Source organism: Notolepis coatsorum (genome assembly GCF_963971535.1).
Source record: "Notolepis coatsorum genome assembly, chromosome: 11".
Classification (NCBI taxonomy): Eukaryota; Metazoa; Chordata; class Actinopteri; order Aulopiformes; family Paralepididae; genus Notolepis; species Notolepis coatsorum.
Window position 1 is genome coordinate 1,308,267 of NC_140175.1, and position 15,659 is coordinate 1,323,925.

At 46.4% G+C, this 15,659-nt stretch overlaps 1 protein-coding gene across 1 annotated transcript in view; it reads right to left on the reverse strand.

Annotated features, from left to right (window-relative positions):
- Positions 1-6,536: 6,536 nt before the first annotated feature.
- Positions 6,537-15,659, reverse strand: part of aggf1 (angiogenic factor with G patch and FHA domains 1) — a 39,488-nt gene continuing 30,365 nt past the window's right edge. Inside the window, exons 12-14 of the mRNA XM_084324360.1 lie at positions 11,172-11,299; positions 9,932-10,031; positions 6,537-7,337 (exon numbers count right to left, since the gene is read on the reverse strand). Of these exons, the coding sequence (XP_084180486.1) occupies positions 7,131-7,337; positions 9,932-10,031; positions 11,172-11,299 (435 nt within the window). The 3' untranslated portion in view covers positions 6,537-7,130. The remainder of the gene's footprint in view (positions 7,338-9,931; positions 10,032-11,171; positions 11,300-15,659) is intronic.

The following is a 15,659-nucleotide window of genomic DNA, read 5'->3' on the forward strand; positions in this document are numbered from 1 at the left end:
TGTTGGCATCCATGTATGGCCAAGGGGTGAAAAATGGTAAAATCGGCCATTTTGAAATCCAAAATGATGTAGGTTAGAGTTATCCTATCCCAAAAATGAACTCATATTTGAATTCCCCACAAAAAAACACATATTTTAGACACCCCACTCGATTGATTTTCCAAAAAAAAAAAGTATGGCCCGCCCTACCACGGCGGGTGCAGCACAACAGAAGAGAGAGAGAGAGAGAGACAGAGATGGAGAGAGAGAGAGAGAGATACAGAGACCACAGCGGGTGCAGCACAACAGAAGAGAGAGAGAGAGAGAGAGAGAGAGAGAGAGACAGAGATGGAGAGAGAGAGAGAGACAGAGAGACAGAGAGAGAGAGAGAGAGAGAGAGAGAGATGGAGAGAGAGAGAGAGATACAGAGACCACAGCGGGTGCAGCACAACAGAAGAGAGAGAGAGAGAGAGAGAGACAGAGAGACAGAGAGAGAGAGACAGAGAGAGAGAGAGAGAGACAGAGAGAGAGAGAGAGAGAGAGAGAGAGAGAGAGAGAGAGAGAGAGAGACCACGGCGGGAACAGAATAGATTGCATGAAAAACTCACCCTAACGCAGAATCAATGGCAAAGTTGGAAGGAGATGACGTTGACGCATTTTCCTACCGTGGAGATGAAAAGTACCAGTCCCATCCATGATATTGTCCCCCCATTGGGATGAACTTGGGAGTCCTAGTTTATCTGCCACACGTTAGCACTCGATAACGTAGCTATCGCTAGTTAGCTAGCGTTAGTCCTCCAACGATGCTTTGCACAAAAGTAATTGAATGAAACCAATAGTATATCTGCAGAGCCGCAGAGCCCGGAACACTATTCTACAAATGTGTCTAATGTGAAATATATAAGCATGTAAGCAAAACTAGATTTTAGGTCTGTGATGGCCCCCCTTCCCGCGAGGCCCTGTGCGACCGCACTGCTCGCACACCCCCTGAGGCGGCCCTGACCACCAAGAGCGGAGTTTAGTCTCACAAAAAGCGAGAGACTAAAGCTAACGCTGTTGTTGTTAGCTTACATGCTAACGTGAATGGGATCTGCCATAGCATTGCGGCTAGGCTAGCTACCATAGCATAGTACAGCTAGTTGAATGGATAAACGTTATTTAACATTGCAGAATGGGTACAAGACAATACGGTTCAATACAAACAATTGTTTACGGGGCCCAGGGGGTGCAGACTGTTGTAGTTTGGTCAAATCAAGCTAATTTACATCATGCTCCAAAAAAATTCTGCTGAGCGGGCTGTGGAGCGGGGAGCGCTTGATGCGCAAATGAAGGTGATCGGTGAGCGAGCGGAGAGCGACTTGGGGGGGGGGGGGGCAACATGAGCGAATGAGAGCGGAACCAGACGTCTAGAGCGAAGAGCGGATTTCTGGTAGTAATTAGGGCTGACCCCTATTAGTCAACTAATCGGTCGAAAGGAGCCGTAGTCGACTGCCAACCTCTTAGAAGCGTGGCTAACGCTAATGGCACGCACACCAGAGGCCAACTGCCTATGAAAACAGGCACAGAGGCACTGAAAGAGGATTTCACCCATCTAATGAACACACTAGACTAGACAAATTGCATGCTTTTGCAGAGGACAAGAAGCCTTCAGTCGACTCCTTCAGACATTAAGCACCCCCCACAGCCCAAATGGAATGATACAAAAATATATATTTTTATATATATATATATAGTCGACTAATAGTCGACTAATGGCAAATTTTGGCCAATCCTAGTCGACTATCCAAATCCTTAGTCGGGGACAGCCCTAGTAGTAATATATTTTCACTGTAGAAGTATAGGGTCTTAGCACAGTAGAAGTATAGTATCTTTTTACAGTAGAAGTACAGTATAGTATCTGTTTACAGTAGAATTACAGTATAGTATCTGTTTACAGTATATGTACAGTATAGTATCTGTTTACAGTAGAAGTGCAGTATAGTATATTTTTACAGTAGAAGTACAGTACAGTATCTGTTTACAGTAGAAGTACAGTATAGTATCTGTTTACAGTAAAAGTACAGTATGGTATCTGTTTACTAACCAAGTTACCCTGAACCAAGCTAACCTGAACCAAGCTAACCTGAACCAAGCTAAACTTACCTGAAATAGTCACTGCAGTCACACAGGAGGGCCTTGTGGGCATTCAACTCAGTGCTGTTGACTTTAATAACCACATCACTGAACCTTCCCTCCAGACGCAGCTCATTAAGGATTGTACAGGACATTGTTTCCTTTTCCATGTGGGGATTTTAAATTGTATCTAAAGAATATATTCAAGCTTACAAACAAGTAGCCGGAAACAACAAGTGATATCTTCACTTGGTCTTCTGAGATCTGATATCTACTGAGAGAATTGTTGAATATATATACTGTACACAAATGTTCTAGAATGTTCTATTATGACATCATACTGTGACATCACGAATGTGCTATTATGACATCATACTGTGACATCACAAATGTTCTAGAATGTTTGATTATGACATCATACTGTGACATCACAAATGTTCTAGAATGTTTGATTATAACATCATACTGTGACATCACAAATGTTCTAGAATGTTTGATATACTGTGACATCACAAATGTTCTAGAATGTTTGATTATGACATCATACTGTGACATCACAAATGTTCTAGAATGTTTGATTATAACATCATACTGTGACATCACAAATGTTCTAGAATGTTTGATTATGACATCATACTGTGACATCACAAATGTTCTAGAATGTTTGATTATGACATCATACTCTGACATCACAAATGTTCTAGAATGTTTGATTATGACACATACTGTGATATCACAAATGTTCTAGAATGTTTGATTATGACATCATACTCTGACATCACAAATGTTCTAGAATGTTTGATTATGACATCATACTGTGACATCACAAATGTTCTAGAATGTTTGATTATGACATCATACTGTGACATCACAAATGTTCTAGAATGTTTGATTATGACATCATACTGTGACATCACAAATGTTCTAGAATGTTTGATTATGACATCATACTGTGACATCACAAAGGAACATGTTTGAGTCCATTTGAATAATATAAATAATTTGTTGACATTAAAAAAGAACAAATAAAATGATAAAAAAAGAACTACATAAAACAATGATACAAATTATAATAAAATATTTAAGTAAAATGTATAGAAATAAAGAAAAATAAGACAATGAAATAAAGATAATAATTCATTTAAAAGCTATTTTAAAAAGGTAAGTTTTGAGCAGTGCCAACCGAGTCTGCTGTCCTAACAGACTTGGGGTCTGTAGGGTAAGCACTTATTCCCTCCGCCCTGAACATTTATGGAGATGTATGGGCCTTTTAAGTCAGTGATAAAAGTGTCTTTCAAGGATAAGTGAGCTTCTGCACTGATTATTATAGTTCAATATTCAATATTTGATCACCAAAACCCCCCAAAAAGCATAAAAAGGCCCCTCCCTGCCCAAAAAGGGCCCCCAAAAATAGTACAGGCCCAGTGCACTTTTCAGCCTTTGAGCACCTGCCCCTCTAAAGTCCTGTGCACGTCCCTGCCTAACAGTGTTTATTATTAAGCGTCAGACAGTCCTAGGGTTAGGTGGCGTAGCGGAGATTGTGTTCGTCACCAAACGCCAGAGACGCTGGATTCGCCTGTTCGAATTTAGCTCCCGGCGTTGTCACCAGCTTGGCTGGCCGTTCACACTAATACAAATGGCAGTATTAGAGGGTGGGAAAGCTGGCGGGGTGGGTCCGGGTCGTTGTAAACAGCGACTCCTACAGTTCGGTCGGGGCGCCTGCTCAGCGCGGATAGGATCTAAGGGGGGTAGTGTGATCCTTCCACACGCTACACCCTCTCAGTGAGAGTCCGCGCTGCCAGGTGAAAAGAAGCGGTTGATTGGCTAGACGTGTGTCGGAGGAAGCACGTGATAGCCTCCACTCTCCCAGACCGACTGTGGGGGGTAAGTGCGCAGCGACCAGGAAGGGGATTGGGAATTGGCATAACGACTAACATTGGGATGGGAGAAAAACCGGAGGAAAAAGATAAAAAAAAAAAAAAAAGTCCTAACAGTGTTTATTATTAAGAGTCAGACAGTCCTAACAGTGTTTATTATTAAGAGTCAGATAGTCCTAACAGTGTTTATTATTAAGAGTCAGATAGTCCTAACAGTGTTTATTATTAAGAGTCAGACAGTCCTAACAGTGTTTATTATTAAGAGTCAGATAGTCCTAACAGTGTTTATTATTAAGAGTCAGATAGTCCTAACAGTGTTTATTATTAAGAGTCAGATAGTCCTAATAGTGTTTATTATTAAGAGTCAGACAGTCCTAACAGTGTTTATTATTAAGAGTCAGATAGTCCTAACAGTGTTTATTATTAATAGTCAGATAGTCCTAACAGTCTTTATTATTAAGCGTCAGATAGTCCTAACAGTGTTTATTATTAAGAGTCAGATAGTCCTAACAGTGTTTATTATTAACATTTACATTTAGTCATTTAGCTGACGCTTTTATCCAAAGCGACTTACAAGTTCTGTACGACAAGCCATCAGGAAGGGTACAACTCTATCAGCTGAGTAACAATGTTCATTAAAGTGTTGCGTGTTACAGTGTAGGTTAGTTTATTAGGACAAGTGCATGACAGTAAGGTTAGTTAGTGTTAGATATATTATTATTATTACTTTTTTTTTTTTATATTATTATTTCAGATAATGGTTGAAGAAGTGCGTCTTTAGTCGACGGCGAAAGATTGGACGTGTTTCGGCTGTCCTAACTGGGGTGGGTAGTTCATTCCACCATTGTGGGGCAAGGACTGAGAATAGGCGACTTCTCCTTGATGACCCTCCCGGAGCTTGGATAGGAGTAGGTCTGAGGCGGCCAGAAGATGCAGAGCGTAGGGGTCTTGAGGGTGTGTAGTTAGAGACCATTGACCGGAGGTAGGCGGGAGCGGTTCCCTTTGCCGCACGGTATGCTAGGTCGAGGGCCTTGAAGCGGATTCGTGCAGCAATGGGGAGCCAGTGCAGGTCCCTAAGAAGTGGGGTGACATGGGCCAACTTCGGTAGGTTTGAGATCAGGCGGGCCGCTGCGTTCTGAATGAGTTGAAGAGGCTTAGTGGCAGTGGCCGGGAGGCCAGCGAGCAGTGCGTTGCAGTAGTCGAGGCGGGAGATGACTGTTGATTGGACGAGGAGTTGGGTGGCTTCTTTTGTCAGGAAGGGGCGTATCCTTCTGACGTTGCTCAGGAGGAATCTGCAGGTTCTGGTTGTTGCTGCGATGTGAGCAGAGAAGTTCAACTGGTCGTCGAGGACAACACCAAGGTTCTTGGCAGGTTAAGGTTAAGACATAAAGTTAGGGTTAAGGTTCCATCCCAAGCAGGGAAACTTTAAAGTTTTATGAAAATATTAAAATGTTGAACATGTAATATGTACTTATTTTTAATACATACACATGTTAGATCTTCGATAAAAAAACATAAATATATTACTTATGAGTTATGACTAACAGAACGTACATTATGTACCTTTTCCCCACTTTTTTACAGTTTCACATTTGACAGTCATCTGCGTACGCAAGGACCTTTTTAAATAAGATACGCTCCCAAATCTACGGTGCCCGATTGATTCCGTCTACGGAACGACATCAATGTAAACAAACCTCTTCTCTTCTCACCCTTAATCAAACTCTTGTGCATAAATGATCAACGATTACATCATGTACACAAATAACAACATTTATTAGGCATCACGATTGCAAATGTTGAAGATTTCACAAAACATTCTTTCGGCAAATGCACAAAAGCCTGTGTCCTTAAAGCTTGTTGTGTCGTCACAGAAATAAGAGGCTTGGTGTTAAAAAAGAAAAGAACAATGGTAGGAAATATAAGCCTGCGTCTCGGGCGCTTCAGAACCTTGTAGTTCAGTCCAGAATCCAGATGCAGAACCTTGTAGTTCAGTCCAGAATCCAGATGCAGAACCTTGTAGTTCAGTCCAGAATCCAGATGCAGAACCTTGTAGTTCAGTCCAGAATCCAGATGCAGAACCTTGTAGTTCAGTCCAGAATCCAGATGCAGAACCTTGTAGTTCAGTCCAGACGCAGCACTGACACTTACCCCAGAACCAGGTCAGAACGATGCAAAGTAAAAAGATCATTTGTTCGAAGTAATTTGAACTTTTGATGTAAAATCTGAATTCTCTATTATAACCCCTCCAGAGCGATCCCAGAACAATTGTTGTCATCAATTTGGAGAGAGTGAGTGAGAGAGAGAGAGAGAGTAAGTGAGAGTGTGGGGAGAGAGAGAGGGGAGAGAGAGAGTGGGGAGAGAGAAAGAGAGAGTGTGGAGAGACAGAGAGAGAGAGAGAGAGAGAGACAGAGAGAGAGCGAGAGCGAGAGAGAGAGAGAGAGGAGGGAGAGAAAGAGAGAGAGAGAGAAGTGAGTGTGGGGAGAGAGAGAGTGGGGAGAGAGAGAGAGAGAGAGAGACAGAGAGAGAGACAGAGAGATAGAGAGAGAGAGAGAGAGTGTGGAGAGACAGAGAGAGAGAGAGAGAGACAGAGAGAGAGCGAGAGAGAGAGAGAGAGGAGGGAGAGAAAGAGAGAGAGAGAGAAGTGAGTGTGGGGAGAGAGAGAGTGGGGAGAGAGAGAGAGAGAGACAGAGAGAGAGACAGAGAGATAGAGAGAGAGAGAGAGAGAGAGTGAGTGAGAAAGAGAGTAAGTGAGAGTGTGGGGAGAGACAGAGAGAGAGAGAGAGAAAGTGAGAGTGGGAGAGACAGAGAGAGAGAGAGAGAGAGGGAGAGAGAGAGAGACAGAGAGAGAGAGACAGAGAGAGAGAGAAGTGGACATAGCTTGTTTGTGCCCATTATGACGTCATCAGGTTGAGGACGACCTCGATAGACAGGTTGGATGAACTCAGAGGTCCCGCCTCCGCTGCGCTCAGCAGTCAATACGATATCGTGGAGCGCCAGGCCACGCAGGGTTAAAGCAGCGCTGGGTCACTCTGACAGCGCCAGGCCACGCGGGGTTAAAGCAGCGCTGGGTCACTCTGACAGCGCCAGGCCACGCAGGGTTAAAGCAGCGCTGGGTCACTCTGACAGAGCCAGGCCACGCGGGGTTAAAGCAGCGCTGGGTCACTCTGGTTCTTCTGCTCTGACCCAGGACCTGGGCGACGGCTCCGGCTTGGGGGGCGCCACGTCGGGGTGGCAGGAGTCGAACCTCTCCCGGGCCTTCTCCCAGTTCCTCTGGGTCTTGGACCTGGACAGGGGGGCGTCGTCCACAGAGAGGGCCGCGCCCCCCGCTCCCAGACCGGACTGGGACTTCCTGATCTTCAACTCGATCTGTGAGGAGGGGGGGGGGGGGGGGGGTGAGGACACGAGAGATTAATGGTGCTGTGTTTTAAAGTGGTATTTTATTAAAAAGCCATCACTGATACAGAGTGTCTGGTCAGTAACATGGGTCTGACAGCCATCACTGATACAGAGTGTCTGATCAGTAACATGGGTCTGACAGCCATCACTGATACAGAGTGTCTGGTCAGTAACATGGGTCTGACAGCCATCACTGATACAGAGTGTCTGGTCAGTAACATGGGTCTGACAGCCATCACTGATACAGAGTGTCTGGTCAGTAACATGGGTCTGACAGCCATCACTGATACAGAGTGTCTGGTCAGTAACATGGGTCTGACAGCCATCACTGATACAGAGTGTCTGGTCAGTAACATGGGTCTGACAGCCATCACTGATATAGAGTGTCTGGTCAGTAACATGGGTCTGACAGCCATCACTGATATAGAGTGTCTGGTCAGTAACATGGGTCTGACAGTCATCACTGATACAGAGTGTCTGGTCAGTAACATGGGTCTGACAGCCATCACTGATATAGAGTGTCTGGTCAGTAACATGGGTCTCCCAGTCCCTCCACTCTGCAGTAAACAGCCATCACTGATACAGAGTGTCTGGTCAGTAACATGGGTCTCCCAGTCCCTCCACTCTGCAGTAAACAGCCATCACTGATATAGAGTGTCTGGTCAGTAACATGGGTCTCCCAGTCCCTCCACTCTGCAGTAAACAGTCATCACTGATACAGAGTGTCTGGTCAGTAACATGGGTCTCCCAGTCCCTCCTGCTCTGCAGTAAACAGCCATCACTGATACAGTGTCTGGTCAGTAACATGGGTCTCTCAGTCCCTCCACTCTGCAGTAAACAGTCATCACTGGTATAGAGTGTCTGGTCAGTAACATGGGTCTCCCAGTCCCTCCACTCTGCAGTAAACAGCCATCACTGATACAGAGTGTCTGGTCAGTAACATGGGTCTGACAGCCATCACTGATACAGAGTGTCTGGTCAGTAACATGGGTCTGACAGTCATCACTGATACAGAGTGTCTGGTCAGTAACATGGGTCTGACAGCCATCACTGATACAGAGTGTCTGGTCAGTAACATGGGTCTGACAGTCATCACTGATACAGAGTGTCTGGTCAGTAACATGGGTCTCCCAGTCCCTCCTGCTCTGCAGTAAACAGCCATCACTGATACAGTGTCTGGTCAGTAACATGGGTCTCCCAGTCCCTCCACTCTGCAGTAAACAGTCATCACTGGTATAGAGTGTCTGGTCAGTAACATGGGTCTCCCAGACCCTCCACTCTGCAGTAAACAGTCATCACTGATACAGTGTCTGGTCAGTAACATGGGTCTCCCAGTCCCTCCACTCTGCAGTAAACAGTCATCACTGATACAGAGTGTCTGGTCAGTAACATGGGTCTCCCAGTCCCTCCACTCTGCAGTAAACAGCCATCACTGATACAGAGTGTCTGGTCAGTAACATGGGTCTGACAGCCATCACTGATACAGAGTGTCTGGTCAGTAACATGGGTCTGACAGTCATCACTGATACAGAGTGTCTGGTCAGTAACATGGGTCTGACAGCCATCACTGATATAGAGTGTCTGGTCAGTAACATGGGTCTCCCAGTCCCTCCACTCTGCAGTAAACAGTCATCACTGATATAGAGTGTCTGGTCAGTAACATGGGTCTCTCAGTCCCTCCACTCTGCAGTAAACAGTCATCACTGATATAGAGTGTCTGGTCAGTAACATGGGTCTCCCAGTCCCTCCACTCTGCAGTAAACAGTCATCACTGATATAGAGTGTCTGGTCAGTAACATGGGTCTCTCAGTCCCTCCACTCTGCAGTAAACAGTCATCACTGATATAGAGTGTCTGGTCAGTAACATGGGTCTCTCAGTCCCTCCACTCTGCAGTAAACAGTCATCACTGATATAGAGTGTCTGGTCAGTAACATGGGTCTCCCAGTCCCTCCACTCTGCAGTAAACAGTCATCACTGATATAGAGTGTCTGGTCAGTAACATGGGTCTCTCAGTCCCTCCACTCTGCAGTAAACAGTCATCACTGATATAGAGTGTCTGGTCAGTAACATGGGTCTCCCAGTCCCTCCACTCTGCAGTAAACAGTCATCACTGATATAGAGTGTCTGGTCAGTAACATGGGTCTCTCAGTCCCTCCACTCTGCAGTAAACAGTCATCACTGATATAGAGTGTCTGGTCAGTAACATGGGTCTCCTAGTCCCTCCACTCTGCAGTAAACAGCCATCACTGATACAGAGTGTCTGGTCAGTAACATGGGTCTGACAGCCATCACTGATACAGAGTGTCTGGTCAGTAACATGGGTCTGACAGTCATCACTGATACAGAGTGTCTGGTCAGTAACATGGGTCTGACAGCCATCACTGATACAGAGTGTCTGGTCAGTAACATGGTCTCTCAGTCCCTCCACTCTGCAGTAAACACTAAATACATGTCCTGGTACTAAAACATGACTCACAGCTCCTTACATCATGTCAGTGTCACAATAGAACATGTCTACATGTACTTCAGCTGGCAGCCGTTAGTGAGTCCGGTCCAGTCTTACCGGATCCGTCATCCCAGCTCCATGTTTTCCGAGTCCCTTTCCCTTCTTCCAGCCCATCTTCTCCAGCATCTTCCTTCCCTTGTTCACCTCACTGATCTCTCTGTTGACAGGAAGTGACATCACACAACATGAAGTTCACCTCACTGATCTCTCTGTGGACAGGAAGTGACATCACATGACATGAACACGTAGAACTCAATGTAGTGGACGTGATTTGACCGTTGCTTGTGCTATAACTGTATCCTTCTATATAGCGTCCATCTGTAAATACCTGCATATAATCCTTTTTACATACCTGTAGATACTATATCTATATCTGTACATATCTCTTACCTAATCTTACTAGTTACACTGCTGGCCAGTATGACTTACTACCATAGTGTCTTTATACCTGTATCACTGTACATATTAATACTATATCTATATCTGTACATATCTCTTACCTACTCTTACTAGTTACACTGCTGGCCAGTATGACTTACTACCATAGTGTCTTTATACCTGTATCACTGTACATATTAATACTATATCTATATCTGTACATATCTCTTACCTACTCTTACTAGTTACACTGCTGGCCAGTATGACTTACTACCATAGTGTCTTTATACCTGTATCACTGTACATATTAATACTATATCTATATCTGTACATATCTCTTACCTACTCTTACTAGTTACACTGCTGGCCAGTATGACTTACTACCATAGTGTCTTTATACCTGTATCACTGTACATATTAATACTATATCTATATCTGTACATATCTCTTACCTACTCTTACTAGTTACATTGCTGGCCAGTATGACTTACTACCATAGTGTCTTTATACCTGTATCACTGTACATATTAATACTATATCTATATCTGTACATATCTCTTACCTACTCTTACTAGTTACACTGCTGGCCAGTATGACTTACTACCATAGTGTCTTTATACCTGTATCACTGTACATATTAATACTATATCTATATTTGTACATACATCTGATTAGCACTATTACTCATTTATATATGTTATACCCAGTTTAATCACCTGTACATTGTATATTATTGTTGCACTTTACTGTTACATTGTCTCTCTGGTTGGATGCCAAACGTATTCTCATTGTACTGTAGTTGTGCTGCATGATGACAATACATTTCTAAACTAATCTGTCAGATGCTGGTCCTGGCTGAGGGTCAGGGGTCAGCAGCAGGGTCAGGGGTCAGCAGCAGGGTCAGCAGCAGGGTACCTACACGTGAACTGAAGCGGGCGCGTCGTCTCTCTGGAAGGCTCCCTCGCTGCCCACCGTGCGCCTCCGCGACGCGGCCCGGTCCTCGTACCTGGGGTTCCTCAGAGCCTTGTCCTGCTCGTACTCACTGCTCTGCTCGGGGGGGGGGGGCAGAACCATCAGAACCTACGTGCTAGACCCCCCCCTCTCAGAAGTGTTAGACCCCCCCCTCTCAGAAGTGTTAGACCCCCCCCTCTCAGAAGTGTTAGACCCCCCTCTCAGAAGTGTTAGACCCCCCCCTCTCAGAAGTGTTAGACCCCCCCCTCTCAGAAGTGTTAGACCCCCCCCTCTCAGAAGTGTTAGACCCCCCCCCCTCTCAGAAGTGTTAGACCCCCCCCTCTCAGAAGTGTTAGACCCCCCCCCCTCTCAGAAGTGTTAGACCCCCCCCCCTCTCAGAAGTGTTAGACCCCCCCCCCCCTCTCAGAAGTGTTAGACCCCCCCCTCTCAGAAGTGTTAGACCCCCCCCTCTCAGAAGTGTTAGACCCCCCTCTCAGAAGTGTTAGACCCCCCCTCTCAGAAGTGTTAGACCCCCCCTCTCAGAAGTGTTAGACCCCCCTCTCAGAAGTGTTAGACCCCCCCTCTCAGAAGTGTTAGACCCCCCCTCTCAGAAGTGTTAGACCCCCCCCTCTCAGAAGTGTTAGACCCCCCTCTCAGAAGTGTTAGACCCCCCTCTCAGAAGTGTTAGACCCCCTCTCAGATGTGTTAGACCCCCCCTCTCAGAAGTGTTAGACCCCCCCTCTCAGAAGTGTTAGACCCCCCTCTCAGAAGTGTTAGAACCCCCCCTCTCAGAAGTGTTAGACCCCCCCTCTCAGAAGTGTTAGACCCCCCTCTCAGAAGTGTTAGTCCCCCCCCTCTCAGAAGTGTTAGACCCCCCCTCTCAGAAGTGTTAGATCCCCCTCTCAGAAGTGTTAGACCCCCCTCTCAGAAGTGTTAGACCCCCCCTCTCAGAAGTGTTAGACCCCCCCCTCTCAGGAAGTGTTAGACCCCCCCTCTCAGAAGTGTTAGACCCCCCCCTCTCAGAAGTGTTAGACCCCCCCCTCTCAGAAGTGTTAGACCCCCCCCTCTCAGAAGTGTTAGACCCCCCTCTCAGAAGTGTTAGACCCCCCCCTCTCAGAAGTGTTAGACCCCCCTCCTCTCAGAAGTGTTAGACCCCCCCTCTCAGAAGTGTTAGACCCCCCTCTCAGAAGTGTTAGACCCCCCCCTCTCAGAAGTGTTAGATCCCCCTCTCAGAAGTGTTAGACCCCCCCTCTCAGAAGTGTTAGACCCCCCCTCTCAGAAGTGTTAGACCCCCCCCTCTCAGAAGTGTTAGACCCCCCCCTCTCAGAAGTGTTAGACCCCCCCCTCTCAGAAGTGTTAGACCCCCCCCTCAGAAGTGTTAGACCCCCCCCTCTCAGAAGTGTTAGACCCCGCCCTCTCAGAAGTGTTAGACCCCCCCCTCTCAGAAGTGTTAGACCCCCCCTCTCAGAAGTGTTAGACCCCCCCTCTCAGAAGTGTTAGACCCCCCCTCTCAGAAGTGTTAGACCCCCCCCCTCTCAGAAGTGTTAGACCCCCCCTCTCAGAAGTGTTAGACCCCCCCTCTCAGAAGTGTTAGACCCCCCCCCCCCTCTCAGAAGTGTTAGACCACCCCCTCTCAGAAGTGTTAGACCCCCCTCTCAGAAGTGTTAGACCCCCCCTCTCAGAAGTGTTAGACCCCCCCCTCTCAGAAGTGTGCATCATTATACGCTGCTCTCCCGCCCATCTGGGTGGTAAGATAAGATATTCCTTTATTGATCCCTTGGGGAATCCAGGCATCATAGCAGCATGGGGGAGGGGAGGTACAGGTATGGGCAGGGTAATAGCAGCATGGGGGAGGGGAGGTACAGGTATGGGCAGGGTAATAGCAGCATGGGGGAGGGGAGGTACAGGTATGGGCAGGGTAATAGCAGCATGGGGGAGGGGGGAGGGAGGTACAGGTATGGGCAGGGTAATAGCAGCATGGGGGAGGGGGGAGGGGAGGTACAGGTATGGGCAGGGTAATAGCAGCATGGGGGAGGGGAGGTACAGGTATGGGCAGGGTAATAGCAGCATGGGGGAGGGGGGGTACAGGTATGGGCAGGGTAATAGCAGCATGGGGGAGGGAGGTACAGGTATGGGCAGGGTAATAGCAGCATGGGGAGGGGAGGTACAGGTATGGGCAGGGTAATAGCAGCATGGGGGAGGGGAGGTACAGGTATGGGCAGGGTAATAGCAGCATGGGGGAGGGGGGTACAGGTATGGGCAGGGTAATAGCAGCATGGGGGAGGGGGAGGGGAGGTACAGGTATGGGCAGGGTAATAGTAGAAAGACATGAATACAGGTAATACAATTTTATCTGAATATAAAAATATGAGAAAAATAAACAGTGTAAACCAAGGTGCAGATGAGGGTCTGTGTGCCCCATCAGTTATATTATATGTTACAATAAATATAGGCAATACATTATTTGGATCCGAGTAGATACTACGAGTAAAAGTAAACAGTATACACAAGGGTTTGTTTTGAGGAGACAGCCGGGATACGAGAGCGTGAGAGAAGTGGAGAGAGCTTCGCAAGTTTAAACGTTAGACCTACGTGTTTTATTCAGAAACGGCAATGGAATATGGAGGCGGCGAGGTGGATGAACTGGTAGTAGCCTTGCGTTCTAACGGTTAGCATCGCGGCTAGCGTAATTGAGCTAATAAGGCACTGGATTCATACAGTAGCTCGATAGCTAGCGTCGAAATCCTCTGTGTGTCGCGTTGAAGATGGGGGGGGGGGGGGGGGTACCGTCTTTATATCTATCTAATGTATGGGGGGGTACTACCGAGCTGAGTAGGTACCGTGGAAAAGCGGCATTAGGGAATACTTCATAATGTTTCATGCAATTAAAAAGTATATATATATATATATGATGATGCACACACACCTTTACAGTGTTTTGTTTACCAGTAGGATGTTTTAACATTGCTGATAATAAAAATCATAAGTCTAAGCTATCAAGTCTCCCATGATTTTATATATTAAAAGTATAGGGCGAGACACTAGGATTCGCCTGTTCGAATCCAGCTCCCGGCGTTGCCATCAGCTTGGCTGGCCTCTCACACTGATACAATTGGCTGTATCAGGGGGTGGGAAAGCTGAAGGGTGGGTCCTGGGCGTTGTGGACAGCGACCCCTACAGTTCGGTCGGGGCGCCTGCTCAGCGAGGGTTGGATCTGAGGAGAGATAGTGTGGCCTCCCACACGCTACACTCTCCCCGGTGAGAGCCTGCGCGGCCAGGTTGGCCTGCCCCAGGCTGCACATGCGTCGGAGGAAAGCATGTGACAGTCTCCGGTCTCCCGGACCAACAGTAGGGGAAAGTACGCAACAACCAGGAAGGGTGGGAGGGGGGAAAAATCGGGAAAAAGGAGGGGAAGAAAGATTAAAAAAGAAAAAAAAAAAGAAAAAAAAAAAAGGGTATAGGGCGGGGTCGGCACCCTGCGGCCTCGAGGCCATGCGGCTCTTTAGCCAATCAGCTGCGGCTCCCTGCCCCCAAATTTTTTTTTGAAAAAAAATTAATTTCTTTTCTTATTTTGGAGATCGATGTCATACTGTGACACTGAAATGAAAAATATTTCATCAACTAAGATATTTGGTCAACAAAAGTCTCACCTGTATGCCTGATATGTGGTGCGAAATTTGCGAACAACGAAATTTGACTTTTTATTTTATAGATTTTCCACAAATAAGGGCTGCATCTAATAGAGCTGCATAGTTCAGGGTTTTATTTCAAAGTCGGTCTACAGACACCAGTGTTTTGTCTCCTCTTCTGTGTTTTATTTAAAAGTAGGTCTACACAGCCAGTATTTTTTCTCCTCTTCATAAGAGATTGAGGTTTTCCTTTGTTATAACAGGTAAAAACAGTAATAAAAGTCTAACATTTTCTTTTTGTTGCTTTATAATCCCATTAATGCAACAAACTGTGTGCTATAAGTATAAAGTATAATAAATTGCACATTACTTTGGGTATGCAATAGACCCGTCTCAAACCCTGCCCCTTTTCTTGATCCTCCAATCACAGCTGTCGCTACCTCTGACTTCCTCGTACAAACTTTGTTTAAACTTTGTTTGTACGAGGAAGTCAGAGGTAAGCGACAGCTGTGATTGGAGGATCAAGAAAAGAGGGCAGGGTTTTGAGACGGGTCCATTGTCAGGCGTTTTTTTTTTTAAAACTTTGGCCATTCCGCTGGCTCTTTTTTGCGTTTATCGCATTTACTCTGGTCAAGAATGACCGACAGAAACAGGCTGAAGGGGTACAGATGGGGGGGAAGACACTCTGGGAAAGGCACGGCTGCAGTCCGGGATTCGAACTCGCTAAACCCCAGATCCGTGACGAGCACGGTTGTCCCCGGCGTCGAAATAGCGCTCGAGGTACGTGGTGAGCTACTGGAGCTCCCCAATTGTCAGGCGTTTTATGC